This window comes from Vombatus ursinus, unplaced genomic scaffold, assembly GCF_900497805.2.
Source record: "Vombatus ursinus unplaced genomic scaffold, bare-nosed wombat genome assembly UNPS02014777.1, whole genome shotgun sequence".
In the NCBI taxonomy this organism is placed as follows: Eukaryota; Metazoa; Chordata; class Mammalia; order Diprotodontia; family Vombatidae; genus Vombatus; species Vombatus ursinus.
The window spans coordinates 601,504-620,265 of NW_020954555.1; the positions used below are offsets into that span (position 1 = coordinate 601,504).

The window sequence follows — 18,762 nt, forward strand, 5'->3', positions numbered from 1 at the left end:
CACAGAAATACTGGGAAGGGAAATAGACACTAAACACAACCTCCTTTACTTTGCTACACAAGCAAATCTCAGGAGGGATAGATAGACAGACAGATGGATTGATAAAGAGAAAGGTAGGTAGATAGACAGACATAGGTAGATAGATGGGTAGATAGGTAGAGAGTAAGTAGATAGGAAAAGATAGAGAGGACGATAGATAGAAATAGAGAAGGAGAGATACAGAGAAAGGTAGATAGAAAGATTTATTGATAGATAGGGAGAACTAGACAGAGATAGATAGATAAATGAGAAAAAGAGGTAGAGACAGGAAGAAATAGATACATAGAGTAGAGATAGACAGACAGATAGATAGATAGATAGATAGATAGATAGATATACAGATGCAACATTTATTTAGTACTTAATGAGAGACACACAGTGAATCCCATCAATGCTGCTCCACCTGCCCACATGGAAAAGCTTGCCTCCATCCCAGTCACCCTGCAAGCAGCTGGATGAACCACAGGGTTCTACAGTAGCACTCAGTCTGTTACAGACCATCCACTATGCTGCTGTTCCTCTTCCTTAAGCCTCTCACCATATGCTACCACTGTAGAACCATCTTGGTGGTGAACAGTTAAGTTCAGCTGCCAGTGACTCAGCACTGTTTCTCGCAGTCATGCTGAATCAGCTCAGCTCTTAGCTCAGGTGCTTCCTCTGGCCGTGGTGCTGAACGAGATAGCCCTGCCTTGGACCAGTAGGCTGCAGCAGTAGCCAGGAGCAAGGTACATTTTAATACCATGAATACAGAAACCAGCTCCTGGAAGCTGCAAGGACAGAGTTCCCCAGCAGGGCAAAGTCCTGCCAGTAGGATGCTTGCCCTCATATCTCCCAGAATTAGCGAGGTGAAGAAAACCTTCTGCCCTCTGAAAAGGGCAAAGAGCTAATGCCAAAGATAACTGTCATGGATTAGGCCTGAGTTCAGACTGCAGTTCTGTCCCTTACTACCTTGAAGCAGTTACTTAAAACTTCCCTTGGCCTTGTTTTCTTCATCTTAAAATATACAGGACCTATAAAGGGCTTCCTAGATGGGTTTTTATTAATGATCATAGGAGCATAGCTATTGAGCAGGGATGGACCTAAGAGATGATCTAGTCTCATTTTCAGAGGAAGAAACAGAGGCCCAGAGATGTTAAACAACCTTCCCAAGGTCATGCAAGAAGTAACAGGGGCTGAGGAGAGAGGAACAAGAATTTATTATGCACCTACTATGTGCCAGGCACTGTGCTAAGTGTTTTACAATTATCTCATTTGATCCTCACAACAATCCTGGGAGGTAGGTGCTATTATTATCCTTATTTTACAGTTGAGGAAACTGAGGTAGATAAAGGTTAAATGACTTGCCCAGGGTCCCCAGCTAGTAAATATCTGGGGCCAGATTTGAATTCAGGTCTTCCTGAATCTGGGCCCAGTGCTCTACCCAATGAGTCACTTAGCTGCCAGGGCTAAAATTAAAATTTACATCCCGTGATTCTAAACTCCACACTTTTTGTGCTCTCCAGGCAGATTCTGGTATGAGTGGATGCCAAGAAAAGCTGATTTACTCCCCCACCCCTGTGCAAATAGAAACAGCTGCCATCAGACAGGCAATGGTGAAAGACTGGGTTTCTCTTCCATAGGCATGAGCCCTTGGGGCTCAGCTGGTTCAGGACCAATCCAATCTACTGCTGGTTTATTAAGCACCTACTCTGTGCACTGTCCCTTGTTAGAGATGCACAAATGAAATATGGCAGGGCCCCTGGTTCAGGGGAGCATATAATCTGGTAAGGGGAGAAGACATACTTCTTATATTTCTAGAATTTTTACTTCTTTTACGTGGGCTGCTGCACCCAATGCAGGTTGCAGGCCCTTATGCCTTTAGTGAATTTAGGCAGTGATTTCAGGGTCATAGTAGTTGAACAAAATTTAACTCCTACAGTCAAATTATATATAAGAAGCCTAGCCCTTGGCCCTTAACTTGACTGGACCTTAGGTGTCAGACTTTCAATACATTCCCAGACCTGCCCTCCTAGTCTTTCTGTCTTGGTAGTGGGTACAAGAGTTTGCGCTTTGTTAGTGTAAATTTAGTGACCATGTGCCACATGGAGGCACTAGAAAAAAAGCATGAATGTACTTGGAGGCCCATATACACAATGACTCCCAAGTGAAATAGAAGAAGGGAAAGAGATGATCTGTGTTCAGCCACTTACCCTTGCTCACAACGCCAAATGAAATAGACTTTGCTGTTGCCACACTATTCTTCCAGCATAATGTAGAGGAAAGAGTGTTTGGACTTGGAGTTAGGCGACGTCTAGATTCGAATCCAGCTTCAGGGCTGTGTGGTTACAAGCAAGTCACTTCATGTCTCTGAGCCTCAGTATTCTCATCTGTAAAACAGAGCATGATAATAGCATCTATTTCACAGGGTTGTTGTGAGGATCAAATAATGGGGGGGAAAGATCACTGACTCTGGAGACAGAGGACTTAGGTTCAAATTCTGCCTCTGCCATTTGTTACTTAACCTCCCTGGGCCTCAGTTCCTTCACCTATAAAATGAAGGAGTTGAGCTAGATAACTTCTGAGACCCCTTCCAACTCTAGCTCCACGATCTTTGTAAAATGCTTTGCAAACCTGAAAGTGCTAGATAAAACCTGGAGAAGCTCACTTTGCTCATATTCTCTTAACAAATAGGAGAGAGAAGAAGCTAAGCAAACACAATCCTTCTGAGCAGCCTCTCAGCCAGGCTGCCTCATGACTTGTTCTGAACTGTGTGGCCCAATGGAGTGGAAAGGGCACTTGGAGTCAGGAGACATGGGTCAGAATGCTTTCTCAGAACCTCGTTAGCTTTGTTACTCCACTCCTCTCACCTCAGTTTCTTCTATAAAGCTGGAATCCAATTGTAAGCTCCTTGAAGGCAGGGACTGTCTTTTGTCTCCTTTTGTATCCCCAGTATTTTGTACAGTGCCTGGAACATACAGAGTAGGTACTTACCAGATGTTGATTGATTGATTGATTGATTGAATAACAGTACTTGTACTGCCTGTTTAGGATGACCTTTGTAAAACGGTTGTCATTGTCAGGAGGGGACAAGTGGCTTGTGTGATGGCTGGATGTGACACCTACCCATTCAGAAAGTCCTCAATATATCATCCCCAGCCCCCAGTATCAGCCAGCTCTTCATCTGTTCAGGTTTAAAGTCTTCCTCTCGCAAGGTAGTGTAGTATGATGTCCCAGAAAGACATGGAAGGAGTGCCAGACTTGGAGGCAGGCATCTGTGGATTTTAATCCTGCCCCTGATACCAGCTGTGTGATCATGGGTAAGTCACTTAACCTTTCTGAGCATCCATTTCCTCAAAGGGAAGAGAAAGGAATACACATTTATATAGCACCTACTATGTGCCAAGCACTATGCCAAGTCATGTCTCCCAGGGTTGTTGTAAAGTTCAGAAGAGCTCATCTATGTAAAGCCCTTCACAAGCTGAAAAGTGCTATGTAAAAGCCTGCCATGATTATTACTGCTATTTCCCTACCATGTGGTGCTATAGACCTTCTGTAGGTGGCTGCCACACTCTATCATTCTTTCTAGGGTCTCTTTATCTCTGCCACTCATGGGTTTAGGAATAAATTCATTCAGCCATAGACACATTCCGGACCAATGAGCTAATCCTGCTAAGTCTACGGTTCAACAAGCCATCTTAAACCTTCTTTTGCAGGTCTTCCGAGAGAAGGTCATCAGACTCGGAGAAAAGCTTCTGCCAGCCTTCAACACCCCCACTGGAATTCCCCGGGGGATGGTGAACTTTGGGAGGTAGGAACCATCTGGCAGCATTGGCATTGGCTGTCTTCTCCTGGTGGGGGGGGTCTGTTCTTCATGCCACGGACTGATTTAGCTACAGGGAGAAGTGGGCTGAAGCAAAGTGGCTTAGAGGGGTAGTCATGGCTTACCCCTGCCCCCTCCTGTGACAGCTGGCAGCCAGGGGCCAAAGTGGGGAGTAAGTAAGCCTGTGGTGGACCCTTTTTTCACAAGTCCTTGAAGAAAAAAGAAAGTTACATGATAACTTTATTATGTATTTAAAAGGAATAGCAAGTTGTATAAAATAGATGTACGATTTCATGTTCAATCATCTTTGTTTTACTCTACTATACTATGGAAATGCTTGTTTTATTTCATAAAGTAAAAATAAAATAAATTAATTTTTTTTAAAAAACCCAACTCACCCAACCCAAGAGGCTCATGCTGTTCTTTCCAGACTAGCAAGGACCCTGGGTACTCTCAGGTGGACAGCTCCTCTGCTATTTATTCCATTCAAGTCAACAAAAATGTGTTGGGTGCCTACTCTATGCAGAGCATAGCACTCGAATATAATAAGTACTTAATAAATGTTTATTGACATGAACTTATCTGGGCGCTAAGAGATACAATCATATATATCTTCAGAGCCTAGGACAATGCATTGCATTCAGTAGGCAATGAATAGATGTTTGTTGAATGAATGGATGGATTTTGAACCTACTAGGGAAATACGCATAGGTATAATACAAAATAGGGCATTATATAGGTACATCAGAAGGATAGAAATTTAAGGACAAGAAAAGGAAATAGTACTTCTGGTGAGAAAGATCACGGATGGCTCCCGGAAGAGCTAAATATTTAAGATTGGGTAGGGTTTTAACAGTGGAGATTGGAGCAGAGAGAGTATTGTTGATGTGGCAAAGATGTGAAGGTGGGAAATTACAGAATATTTAATGGATGGTCAGTAGTCAATTCAGTTTGGTAGGAGCATGGGGTGAAGGAAAGGGGAAAGTGAGATAAATTTGGAAAAGTAGAGTGGCTTTTCATTGTGTAGGACTTTGGAATTTGGAAACGGGGAAAGGAATTTGGACTTTATCTGCTAGAAAAAGAATAATGTCCCTTGAATGATCCATTGACTGGTTGGTAGGTGTTAGGGAGCCTTTGAAGACTTTGAGCAGGGTATGGACATGATCAAGTCTTTACCTTGAGACGTCGAACAGCGCCTATGCAGGATACGTGGGAGGAGCAGAGTTTGGAGGCGGGTGGGCGGACGATTGAGGAGGCTATTGCAGAAATCCAGGCAGAAGTACTAGGACTAAAGCAGTGGCCATAGGAACAAGGAGGAGGTAAAGGATTCTAAAGAGATTGTTAGAGAAATATTCGCCGTTCTATAAAAAACAGGTGTGACTTTCCTACGTCTTCTTGGTAACTATCAACCTGCCCCATCTTTATCTTTCTACCTCCGCTCCAGAGCTCTATGCCTATAGACCTGTTGAGGCATGGAGGAAGAGGTTCAGGAGGTTTATTGGCTCAGAAGCAGGGTTAGGACCCTGCAGGCACCGATCCATGACCCAGAGCCTGTTAGGGTTGCTCCTGCCACTGTTCCGTTGGTTGGGACCCCTTCTTCTGGGAAATCCATTTGATGCCTAGGACTTTCTGATCCCTGGAGAGTTCAAGTAAGGTAGCATCAATGTCCAGCTGCCTATCTAATTTGTACCATGGAGACATCCCAGATCCTACCCTTTCTGACCATGGAACACTGGGGAGGCCACTTTACCACTCTTATGCCTCAGTTTCTCCACCTGCAACATGAGAAAAATTCTACTCCCACCTTTGTGATTTGTGAAGAAAATTCTTTGGGGACCTTCATGTTCTATAAACAAGAGAGCTGTTATTATCCACCAAAACCTTGGGCAGAAATGCTGAATAATGCCAACCGCTTTTCTCTCTGTGGCCAACAGAGACAAAGGCAGCATCTGGGAAGATGAATGTGGTGTGTGTGTGTGTGTGTGTGTGTGTGTGTTTGGGGGGAGATGCCATTAGCATTTCTTACTTTGTTTGATTCATGATTTCCTTGGTGGAGGCCCGCATCTCAATGCAAATCAACAGACATTTATCAGGCTCTGGACAAGGCCCTGTGCTCCATGCTGGGGATACAAAGGTAGATTATAATAATAGAAACTGACATTTATTTAGCATTTCACAGTTTGCTAAGAACTTTACATATACCATCTCATGTGAGCCTCACAACGGCCCTTCGAGGTACCGCTCTGAGGGTTATGAGCTCCATCTTAAAGATGGGGAAACTGATGCTCAGAAGTGGAGATACAGCTTGGAAGCAGCAGAGGTGACCTTTGAACTAAGGGCTTCCTGACCTCTGTCCACAGGGCTGCACTGCCTCTCATAGCCTTCTCCAGGAGCTCATGGTCTTAGAGGACTGAGGCAGGTGGTGGGATGGATAGAACATTGGGCTTAGAATGGAATCTCCCTACTGACACTTATTAGCTGAACAACCCTGGGCAAGGCCCGTAATATCTCTAAGCCTCAGTTTTCTTATTTCTAAAATTATGAGGTTAGATTTGGTGACCTCTGAGGTCCCTTCCGTCTCCTATCGATGATCTTATAGAGAGAGAAGGAATAGGCCTGAGATTTTACTGGTCTAGAGAACTCCCAGAAAAGGAAACTCCCTCTACTAATGCAGGTTAGGAGTTAGGAAGACCTGTGTTCCTATCTGACCTCTGACACTAGCTGGGTGACTCTGTTTGCCTCAGTTTCCTCACCTGTAAAATAGGGATGATAACAATAGCACCTATCTTCCAGGGTGGTTGTGAGGATCAAATGAGATAATTACAAAGCACTTAGCACTAGCGCCTGGCAAATAGTAAATGCTATATGAATGTTAGCTATTATTATTATTATTATTCTCTGTATCTTGTAGTCTTAGAGAACTGGCCAGAGTACTGAGAGGGCCAGAGTCACACAGCCAATAGGTGTCACAAGTAGATCTGAACCTAGGTCTTCCTGGCTATGAGACCCTTATTCTCTGCACTACCCCAAACTGCCCCTCACCCTATGAGATAACTACAAAATGAGGGAGGGGTTGGCGGGTGTAAAGGAGAAATCCCATAATTATTGCCCATGTCTTTCCATAGAGCCTCACTTCAGCAAGCCTTTAGTAAGCTTCTACTGTGTGGCAGGCACCATGCTGGACACTGCAGGTACAAAGACAAAAATGAAATTGCTCCTGTTGTCAGGGAGTTTACAATCTACTAGGAGGATACAGCATGGAAAAGATAAGTCAACACATAATAACTGGAGGAGTGAGAGGACATCGATCTGGGAGTCATCTGTACAGAAATGTTCATTAAACCCATGGGATCTGAGGAGGTTGCCAAGTGAGTGAGGAGAGAAAGGGAAGAGAAGAGGGCTTGGGACTGAGTCTTGGGAGACACCCACAGTTATGGATCAGGATATGACTGAAGATCCAGGAAAGATAAATGATAAGGTGTGGTCAGACAGGTAAGATGGAGAGAGAAAGAGAGACAGAAACAGAGACAGAGACAGACAGCGACAGAGAGAGGAGAGAGAGAGAGATGGAGAGAGACAGAGAGAGAGATGGAGAGAGAGACAGAGAGAGAGAGAAGGGGAGGGGAGGGGAGAAGAAAAAGAGGAAGGAGGAGAGACAGAGAAAGAGAGAAGTGTCACGAGAACCTAGAGAGGAGAGAATGGCCAGGAGGAGATAGCCAACAGTGTCAAATGCTACAGTGAGGTCAAGAAGGACAATGACTAGGAAAAGTGCATTAGATTTGGCAACCACGAGATCACCAGTAGCTTTGATGAGAGAAGTTTCAGTTGAGTGATAAAGTTGGAAGCCAGGCTACAAAGCAGAAAAGGAGGAAATGGTCATCACTAATTGGTGGAAGTGAAGGGCATCAGGGATGGCATCATGGAGGAGGTGGCATATGAACTGGGTTTCAAATGATGTAGGCTTTCAGCAGGCAGAAGATTGAAATTCTAGGTACTTGGAACAATTTAAGCAAAGAGAAAGTGCAGAACTATACATGGTGTGTTCAGAAGATAGTTTGATTGTAGCCTAGAGGAAGAATGAGACAAGGTGGGAAAGGTAGGGTAGCACCGAATTGTGGAGAGCCTTGAATGATGAGCTGAGGAATTTGGACTTCTGTTTGGTGGGCAACAGGAATCACCAAAGTGTTTGGAGTCAAGGAGTAACATGATCAGATCAATGCATGAGAGATTATTAAGGCAATGGTATACAGAAGAAGCATCCCTGTGTGTGACAGAACCAGAGTCAAATGTCTTTGGGAAATGTTTTACTAAATAAAAATACAATAAGTCAGTATGTGGCCTGCCAAGATCGATTTCTGTTTCAGTTTGGCACCACTGGATGGGTTGCAGTGGGAAGAACGTGAAACGTAGTGTGAGGTGATCACTGCAGTCCAGATGGGTAATGAGGCCTTGTACTAGGGTGGGAACTGAGAGGGAAAAGATGGATTCAAAAGTTACCACAGTTAGAATCAATAGGACTTAATAATTGTTTAGATAAGAGAGGCAATAAAGATGGAAACCCTCGGGTTTTTCCAAAGAAACCCAAGCCATCATCACTAGAGCTGGACAAGGTCACCTGGGACCTCTCCAGAGATTCCTTCTCCATGAGCACCAAGACTGGGGAAGCACGTCCAAAACGCCAGCTCAGAGGCCTCTAACCTGCTCTTCTGTCCTTCATGTGCTGGGGTTCCAGCAGTGAGATGCACCTCTCATCCCTCATTGCTCTGGGCCTGACTAATGCATGGCACCTTAGATCTGAGCCATCCACGGGTCTCTCTCCCAGCCCTTAATCTCTAAGAGATCCGACTGGACCCTCTTTGCTGTCAGCCACCTCCAAATCTCAAGAAGTACTTGTTTAATACAGACCCTTAACTGACATTTCTGATAAAGAAAGAATTTTTATTTTCAGCACTCTCCATCTTCTGAGGTGCAGTGGGGGCGGAAGGGGATTGTGTATACATATGTATGTGGATGCAGATTTGTTGGCAGAAATTCCTCTTTCTTCAATGGGCAAGATATTCAGCTGTTCAAAATGCTTCCTCCTTCCACCCTGCCAAGTGTCAGGGATACCTCCTACGGCGGGCAGAAGAAGCCCAGGCTCGGCTCTTCAAAGACAAAGCCTGATGGATTCCAGCACGCGTGGCTGGCATCAACCTAGGTGGGCCCAGTCAGACAATAGTCAGCAAAGTCCTGGCAGCAAGGAACTGGAATTCAGAGCCAGGCTGGGTAGCTAACTATGCCAGGACCCCACTGATGGTGGGTGGGGAGAGAGGTCTTGTGGGATGTTCATAAAAGAGCATTAAACTGAGAAGGGCCTTTAAAATTTGGGATGTCAGAGCTGGGAGGGCCCTTAGAACAGAGAATGTCAGAACTAGGAGGGACCTTAGAACATAGAATGTCAGAGGTAGGAGGGCCCGTGGAACACAGAATGTCAAAGCTGGGAGGGCCCTTAGAACAGAGAACGTCAGAGCTAGGAGGGACCTTAGAACATAGAATGTCAGAGGTAGGAGAGCCCCTGGAACACAGAATGTCAAAGCTGGGAGGGCCCTTGGAACCCAGAATGTCAGAGCTGGGAAGAACCTTAGAACATAGAATGTCAAAGGTAGGAGGGTCCTTAGAACCCAGAATGTCAGAGCTGGGAAGAACCTTAGAACACAGAATGTCAAAGGTAGGAGGGTCCTTAGAACCCAGAATGTCAGAGTTGGGAGGAACCTTAAAACACACAATGCCAGAACTGAGAGGAGCCTAAACACCCTCAAATATTAAAGGTGGAAGGGCCCTTAAAGATTATCTAGTCTATCTTTTGTATTTTACAGAGGAAGAAGCTGAGTCCCAAAGAAGGGAAATGACTTCTCCAAAGCCCCACGGAAAGCTAGAGGGAGGCCTGGGAGTCGGACTCAGGCTTCCTCACTCCCAGGCCGGTGTGCTTCCTGCTATAATGCTCCATTGCCCAAAGGAGGCTCATTTCTGTCGTCATATCTTGTCACCAAGGGAACCAGGAGTGCATAAATAACAGCCTACACATAATATAATAAATATAGAGTGACTGATGGCAATAATTTGCTCCAAGGAGAGTACCAGCTTCCAGGCCAGTAGTTTTCTGTAGTACTGAGCAACCCAGGGGGAAGAAAGGAAGGAAGGAAGGGAGAGAGAGAGGAAAGGAAGCATTTATCATTTACTATGTGCCAGGCATTGTACTAAACACTCTATAAATATTATCTCATTTGATCCTCACAATGACCCTGAGGTATAGACGCTATTATTATCCCTTATTTTACAGTTATTATCCATTTTACAGTTGAGGAAACTGAAGCAGCCAGAAGTTGAAGTGACTTGCCCAGGGTCACACAACTAATAAGTGTCTGAGGTCAGATTTGAACTCAAGTCTGCCTGACTCCAGGCTTAGCCTTTAATCAGCTTCTCCACCTTGTTGCCTCAGAGGAGAGAGCGAGAGCTGTAGATCTGGAGTCAGAGTTGAGTTCAAATCCTGGTTCTGCACCACCTGTATGGCCTTGGACCAATCATTCTACCTTTCCAGGCCTCAGTTTCAGCACCAATAAGAAAAGAGGGTTCTACTAGATGTCTTTTCAAGAGTCCTCCAGCTCTTAATCTCTGGCCCTGTGGCTTGAGCACCAGCTGGTATATGAACCACCCAAGAGAAGCTTCATCCAGGTTGGGGAGGGGGGGAGAGAGCTGAGCAGCATCTCTGTGTCAGGGAGAACAAGGCCAGGCCTTTTTTTTCCAGCAGTATTTGAAATTTCCTGCCCTTGCTGCTCTCCGTATAGAAGGGGACTCTTCTGGGAGAGGGGGTTTTTGGGAGACCTTGGCAATAGCAGTCACCCTACTTACCAGCCCCTAGAATAGAAACCAGGAATGGTGCTTTTGTAAACAGCTGGGCTGCCAGGCAACAATAATAATGATAATAATAATAATGTTACATTCCTATAGATCTTAAAAATTTACAAAAGTGCCTTCTTTATAACTTTGAGGTAGGTAGGGAAGGTGTTGTTTTGTCCATTTTATAGATTAAGAAACTGAATCCCAAAGAGTTCAAATGACTTGCCCCAGGAGTGGCCCTCTAGGTCCTCATGTGTGGCCCATTGACTGAATCCAAATTTCTAGAGGGCCATGTGTGGTCTTGAGGCCGAAAGTTCCCCAGCCCTGGGCTTGCCCCACTATCTGAGCTAGGAGTCTCTAAGCCAGGTCCTCACCCTCCAAGCCAAAGGGGTGGCTGAAAAGGAAGTAGGGAAGAGCTCAGAAGCCGGCCAACTTTGCATGTTCTGCATAGGCCTCTCCCCTCCCATTTCTCTATTTGAATGCCATTGCTGTCCCCTTCACGGCTAAATCAGGGATCCTCCTTGGGAACAGCCTGTATTGGCCGGGGGGGGGGGGGGGGGGGGGGGGGCCGCAACTTTCATGCCACACGAGCGTGAAAACCAAAGGCTGCTTGGCTGTCTTTTACTTTGAAATTTCCTTGGGATCCTCATTACCACAGGCAACATCAATTATTCACTCAAGGCTCCCTGACCTGTTTGGCTCCAGCTGAAATCTGAAGGCAAAATCCCCATTAGCAGCCTGCCCTGCTGGGCGCTTGCAAAGGAGGGTCGTATTTGGAGTGGGGGTGGGGTGCAGGGGGTGAGAGCTCTGTTGCCTGCTCCTCCCACCCCGCCCCCTCCAGGTCCAGCCCCTCAGACACTGAACGAGCCATAAGTCAACCCCAGGGCTGGGGTCGCTTTGATGGTCATCCAGCCACTGCCCTTCCGCCTCCCGAGGGCACCAGGGGCCGAATCTTAAGGGACGCAGTAATGCTCCACAGATGGCCATCCATCCTCTGCCTGAAGATATTCTGGGAGCAGCGCCCGCTCCCCCTCCATCCTGAGGCAGCCCAGGGCCTTTCGGGTCAACTCTGATTGTTCGGAAGTTTCTCCTGACCAGGAGCCTGAATATGCCTCTCTGGCTTCCGCCCATTGTTCCTACTTCTGCCCTGGGGACCCAAAGAACACAGCTGATCCCTCTTCCACTTGACAGCCCTTCGAATACTTGAAGGCAGAGAATATCTGTGTGTCTCCCTCCCCCACCACCCATACTCCCACAGGCTAAGTGTCCCAAGCACCTTCAAGCCATCTGAATATGGCATCCTCTGATCCATGGCCCTCCTAAAAGAGGGCCCCAGAATGGGAGCCGACCACGATGGGGAGGAGGGGAGAGGTCATGGGATCATAAGATGCTGAGCCAGAAGGGACCCGGGCTAGTCCAGCCCTCTCAGCAGGAGACTAATGCTGGGAGAAAAGAGATTTGCCCAAGAACCCATGGGTAGAAAGCAGCAGAGCTGAGGTTTGAGGGAAGGACCTCTGTCTCCAAATCCATCATTTGGACCAACGCAGTTCAAACTCCTGCCCAGTGGAACAATATTCTCTCTGATTAGGGATCATCCTTACTGTTTGGATGAATGAATGAATGAATGAATGAATGAATGAATGAATGAATGAATGAACAAGCAAATGAAAAAGCACTTAAGTGCTTCCTGTGTGCCAATCACTGTGCTAAGCACTGAGTATATAAATAGAGAAGAGAACCCTGCCCCTAAAGAAGCTTTGTTCTAGGGCCCCTCCCAGCCCTGACATTTTATGTTCTAAGGGCCCTCCCAGCTCTGACATCCTCTGTTCTAAGGGCCCTCCAAGCTCTGACACCCTGTGTTCTAAGGACCCTCCCAGTTCTGACATCCTGTGTTCTAAGGCTTCTCCTAGCTCTAATATTCTGTGTTCTAAGGGCCCTCCCAATTCTGACATTCCATGTCCCAAATCCTTCAGCTCTGACCTTCTGGATTCTAAGGCTGATTCCAACTCCGATATTCTGTTTAGTCTGTGATTCTAGTGACTTGTGACAGGTGGCAACTGAGACAGATTCTGGGTAAGGACCAGTCTTTAAGATCTTTGATTCTAAAAACAGCCAATTGCAGGCACTTGGAAAGCAGTGGCCCAGCCAGCGGGATGAGCTGGGAGCTGGGGCTCTAACTCTGGCCTTGCCTCTGAGTGTCCAGCCTCTTAGCCTCCCACACTGCCTCCTGCCGCTTCCTGCATACACCCTCTGGAATGAGGGCAGAGGGCAAAAGTGAAGTCCTTTGAAAGCTGGGTGTTCACTAAGGTGCTTGCTTATCCCTACTGTTTTCATCAGTGTTGTTATTTCAGCCTCCTCCAGTAAGTTCATAGTATCCTGCAGCCACTGTCTGGTTCACCTTCCTCACAGAAAGAGACAAGGTGGGCAACAGTTTATAGAGGAGGAAGCTTTGGCACACAAAAGAATCTTAGTGAGAAGTCACTAGCAGTGGGGGACAGGAAAGGCGTTCTTCAGAGCTGAATCTTAAGGGAAGCCAGGACATCTACGAAACAGAGCAGGCCAGGAGAGCATTGCAGACACAGGGCACAATCAGTGAAAAGGCCTGGCCTCAGGAGCAGGGCCATGGTCAAGGCACAGCAAGAAACCCCGTGTTCCTGAAAGGCAGAGTCTGTGGAGGGGATCGAGGTGTCAGAAGACCAGGAAGACAGGCTGCAGCCAAGCCATGAAACAGAGGACTCTATATTGGATCTGGGAGTTAATTGGGAGCCCCTGGAGTTTATTAAGTGGGGTCGGAGGATGACATGGTTAGACCTGGCAGTTAAGGGCAGCTGGATTAGGGTGGTAAAGAGATCTGAGGTAGGGAAACAGCCAGAAAACCTGAATGAGGGTGATGGCTGTGGAGGACAGGGATGGGGAGGTGAGGTAGAGATGGTGTGAGGGTAAAAATGAAAAGATCTGACAACATATTGAGTGTGGGAGAGGAGCCGTGGATGATGCTGGGGTGTAACTGGAAGGATGCTGGTACCTCGGCAGTCATAGGAAGGTAGGGAAGGGGGAAGGGCTGGACGTAAGGCTGTTCTGGATGTAGCCAGTTTGAGATGCCTGTGGGAAGTTCCATTCAGGATGTCCAAAAGGTAGTTGGTGATGCAAGACTAGAGCCCAGGAGAGGCTAGGCCTGGATATTTAGATCTGGAAATCACCTATGTAGAAATGGCGGTTGAACCCATGGGTTCACCATAGGTTCACCATGAGATCACCAAGTGGGAGAATATAGAGGAAAAAGAAAAAAGGGATGAGGACAGAGCTCTGGGGGACACCCCCAGTTAGTGGACATGATCTGGATGAAGGAGGGACAAAGAAGACAGAGAAGGAGCAGTCAAATAGGTAGGAGGAGAACCAGGAGGGAGCAGGGTCACAGAAACCCAGAAGGGGGAGAGAGTAATCCGGGAGAAATAATGGTCCACAGTGTCAAAGTCTATGGAGAAGTCAAAAGGATAAGGATTGAGAAAAGGCCATTCGATTTGGTAATTAAGAGCTCATCGGGTATGCTTTGGAGGGAGCAGTTTCAGTTAACTGAAGGCAGATTACACAGGGCTGACAAGCTTTCTGTTGTTCAGTCTTGTTGGACTCTCCATGACCCCATCTGGGGTTTTCTTGGCAGAGATGCTGGAGTGGTTTGCCATTTCCTTCTCCAGCTCATTTTACAGATGAGGAAACTGAGGCAAACAGGGTGAAGTGATTTGCCCAGGGTCACAGAGTTAGTAAATATCTGAAGCCGGATTTGAACTCACAAAGATGAGTTTTCCTGACTCCAGGCATGGCACTATATGCATTATGGTGCCAACTAGCTGCCCCTGCAGCTAGTGGACACTGTTAGCATAGACAACCTTCTCAGGAGTTTGGGCAAGAAAGGGAGGCAAGATGTAGAATACCTGGAGACGATGGTCAAACCAAGTTAGGGTTTTTACAGGATGAGAGAAGACATGGGTATGCTTGTAGGTAGATAAAGATTTGAAGATTAGCTCCAGCTAAAGTGTGGGAATGATTGAGGGCTGAGGGGGCAATCTTGGAGAAGACAGAAGAGAAGGGCATCAGGGGTGCACGTGGAGGGGTTTGCCTTATAGAGAAGGATTGAAAGAGGAGATGGTGGAGGAAGATGCCTGAATGACATGAGATGAGGAGGAGGGGAGAAGAGGGAGCTCTCTCTCTCTCCCTCTCTCTCTCCCCCTCCTTCTCTCTCTGTCTCTCTCTCTCTCTGTCTCTCTCTCTCCCTCCCTCTCTCTGTGTCTCTCTCTCCCTCCCTCTCTCTGTCTCTCTCTCTCCCTCCCTCTCTCTCTCCCTCTCTCTCCCTCTCCCTCTCTCCCTCTCTCTCTCCCTCCCTCTCTCTCTCCCTCTCTCTCCCCCTCCTTCTCTCTCTGTCTCTGTCTCTCTGTCTCTCTGTCTCTGTCTCTCTGTCTCTCTGTCTCTCTCTGTCTCTCTCTGTCTCTCTCTGTCTCTCTGTCTCTCTGTCTCTCTCTGTCTCTCTCTCTCTCTGTCTCTCTCTCTCTCTCTCTCTCTCTCCTCTCTTTCTCAGCAGAAAAGCCTCTTTTTTTAGTGAAGTAGGAGGTGAGCTCCTCAGCAGAGGGTGGAGGGAGGGGATGCCATGGGAACTTGAGGAGGAGAGAGGAGAAAGTTTGCAACAGCTTCTGTGATAAGTGGGATAGGGAGCAATTAGGGAGATGTAAAGGGACTTACTTGTTTGTGTAGTAAGGTCCCGGTTGAGATTAGGTAACATAAATCTGAAGTGGACCTAGTCAACATGTTTTTATGATTTGTTCAGCTCAATTTAGCAGCATATAAAGAGGAACAGAGAAGGGCAGTTAGGTGGTGCAGCGGATAGAGTGCCAGGCCTGGAGTCAGGAGGACCTGAGTTCAAATGCTGCCTCAGACATTCACTAGCTGTGTGACTCTGGACAAGTCACTTAACCCTGTTTGCCTCAGTTTCCTCATCTGTAAAAGGAGCTGGAGAACGAAATGGCAAACTATTCCAATATCCAAGAATACCCCAAATGGGATCACGAAGAGTTGGACACAACTGAAATGACTGAACAACAACAAAATGGGGTCAATAATAGTACCTACTTCCCAGGGTTGTTGTGAGAATCAGGTAAGTTAATATTTGTAAAGCACGTGTCACATAGTAGGTGCTTAATAAATGCTTATTCCCTTTCTTTCCCCTTTTATGAGCACTGTAAAGCCTGGATTAAATTGTATGTTCCTTGAAGACTGTGCCATTTTTCATTTTTGTCACCCCAGATCCAACACGTGGTTTTGCCCAATCAGTATTTATTGAGTTGTTTACTCTGATTCCCCAACCCTAAGAACAGGTTCTGTACCTAGTAACTCACATTTATATGGGCTATGCTATTTCTGAGGCATTTTGAATATATTATTTCATTAGATGCTGACGACAACCCTATGAAGGAGATTCTACGAGTATTATTATTGCCATTTTAGAGATGAGGAAACTGAGGCCCAGAGAAATGAAGTGACTTGAAAAGGCAGGGTAGGACAGTGGAAAGGACGCTAAATCTGGAGTCAGAGGACCTGATCAGTTAATCCTATGACTAGTATAAGGCAATGACATCAGTAGATATTGAAACCTGGCCTCAAACCCAGGTCTTCTGACTTTTGAGCCTTAAGGCCCTTTCCACTACCCCACACCATCTAATTGTAAATTAATAATGGGTGTTCAATAGATATTTGTTGGATTAATTAGATTTATGCACTTTCCCCTGGGAGACGGCCTTGGCTAAATAGACTCTCGAAAGGTGAGTCACTGATTTTGAGCAAGTAGATGCCTGATGGCAGCTGGGAGATTTGTCTGCTCTGGGTCCCGGATAAAGAGAGGACTTGATCTCTGTATTCCTGGTGAATTTAGCAGAGCCTGCGGGTGAGTTAGAGGCCTACCATCCCCATGCTTCTGGTTTCTGTACTTCTGTCTTTGGGCCCCTTCAGGTCCCAGACCCCCAGGGGCTCCTTGGATGGAAGCAACAGCTACCTAGGCAAGGTCATACCATGAACTTGGAGTCAGGAGAAGATCAGGAATCTCCACCATTTCTTAGCTTTAGGACCCCAGACAGGTCCACTTCCTTTCTCTGACTCAGTTTCCTCATCTGTAAAATGGGGATAATATTCCTTGTACTCTCTGACACACAGGGTCGTTGTAAGAATCAGTTGAAAAGGGGCAGCTAGGTGGCTCAGTGGATAGAGCTCCAGCGTTGGAATCAGGAGGACCTAAGTTCAAATCTAGCCTCAGACACATGACACTTACTAGCTGTGTGACCTTGGGCAAGTCACTTAACCCTGATTGCCTCACCGAAAAAAAAAAAAAGGCAAAAAAAAAAAAAAGAACCAGTTGAAAACAGATGTAAAGCATTTGGTCAACTTGAAAGCCAATGACTATGATTATTATCCTCTGATTATCTGTATGAGCTTAGACAAGTCACGTCTCTCTGATACCTCAGTTTCCCCATTTGTAGAATGGGTAGGATTATATTGGTACTCCATACCACTTATGATTGAGTCATAAGATTATAATATTGAGAGCAGGAAGTGACCATTGGCTCATTGGAAACAGTGTGGTATGGTGAAAAGAGCATTGGGGCTGGAGTCTGAGGACCTGGGTTCAAATCCTACCTCTCATACGTCTACTTGTATGAAGTTGGATTCTGTTTCCTCATCTTTAAAATGAGGAGATTGAACTGGGTGAGCTTGGAAGTCTCTTCAGGGGAAACTGAGGCTCAAAGGTTAAGCGACTTGACTAAAGTATCACCTGTAAAGGGATGCAGGTAGGTGATGGCGATGATAATGGTGGCTGCTTCTGTCTTTGCAGCGGCGTCAGCAGGACCTGGGGCTGGGCGTCTCTGGGGAGCAGCATCCTGGCAGAGTTTGGATCCCTCCACCTGGAGTTCTTGCACCTCACCAAGATCTCTGGCAACCCGATCTTCGCTAGAAAGGCAAGTCTCAGAGGAACCCCTTCCCCTTTGGGTAGTGGCAGGGCATGGGTTCCACCCTTTCAAATGGGCGATAGGGAAACCTCTGCCTCTCAGGTGGGGGCCGGGGGAAAGACGCCAACCTCCCTAGAAACAAATGAAACACATGCTCCTTTGGGTGACAGCTGGTACTGGGGAGGGTGGGCTCAGGGAGCCCCCGGGAGCCGGCAGAGGTTCGGGGAAAGCTAAAGAACTTTGCTAATGGGATAGTCTACCCAGGCTGGGTTAGCTCGGTGGCAGGAGCCCATATGTGCAATATGAGCGTCGGCTCAGCTTAGCAGGAACTGGCCCCATGGTGCAAAGAGGGCGTCTGCTAGGCTGGCGGGCTCTGGAGGTGCAACTTTGCGGTCTGTGCTGTTTTCAGAGCCGCAGCGGCCACGCCACCGCTAGGGTTGGCTCAGCATTAGCGAAGAGACTATTACGTAGCAGGTGTGCGCACTGGCTCGGGGTGCTCGGCAGTGGCTTGGTTATTTAGCTGTCCAAAAGTGGAAGGAGCTGCCTCGGGAGGTAGAGAGTCCCACATCAGAGCCATTTTATTCAACTCAACAAGCACTCATTAAACACCTACTGTGTACTGAGAACTAGCTCTAGGTACTGGGGATACAAGGACAAATAGCCCCTGACCTCAAGGAGCTTACAGTCTAGCAGGGAGAAATACCATGTAGACAAGTAAATTCTCTGTCTCTCTGCCTCCCTTCTCCTCCCTCTCTCCTTTCCTCTTCTCTCTCTCTCTTTCTCCTTCTCTTTCTCTTTCTCCCTCTCTCTGTCCCTCCCTCTCTCTTCCTCTCTTTTTCCTCTCTCTTTCTCTGTCTCTCTTTCATTCTCTCTTCCTCTCACTCTTTCTCCCTCCTTCCCTCTCTCTTCCTCTCTTCTCTCCCTTCCTCTCTTCTCTCTCTTCCTCTCTTTCTCTCCCTCTCTCTCCCTTTTTCCCTCTCTCTTCCTCTCTTTATCCTCTCTCTCTCTCCTTTCTTTCTCCTTCTCTCTTCCTCTCTCTTTCTCCCTCCCTCTCTTTCT

General features: G+C 46.8%; 1 protein-coding gene across 2 annotated transcripts in view; it reads left to right on the forward strand.

Moving 5' to 3' along the window:
• Positions 1-18,762, forward strand: part of MAN1C1 (mannosidase alpha class 1C member 1) — a 212,046-nt gene that overhangs the window by 161,987 nt on the left and 31,297 nt on the right. For both annotated transcript variants that reach the window (XM_027864924.1, XM_027864925.1), the window contains exons 5-6: positions 3,732-3,826; positions 17,589-17,712. In XM_027864924.1, the coding sequence (XP_027720725.1) occupies positions 3,732-3,826; positions 17,589-17,712 (219 nt within the window). The remainder of the gene's footprint in view (positions 1-3,731; positions 3,827-17,588; positions 17,713-18,762) is intronic.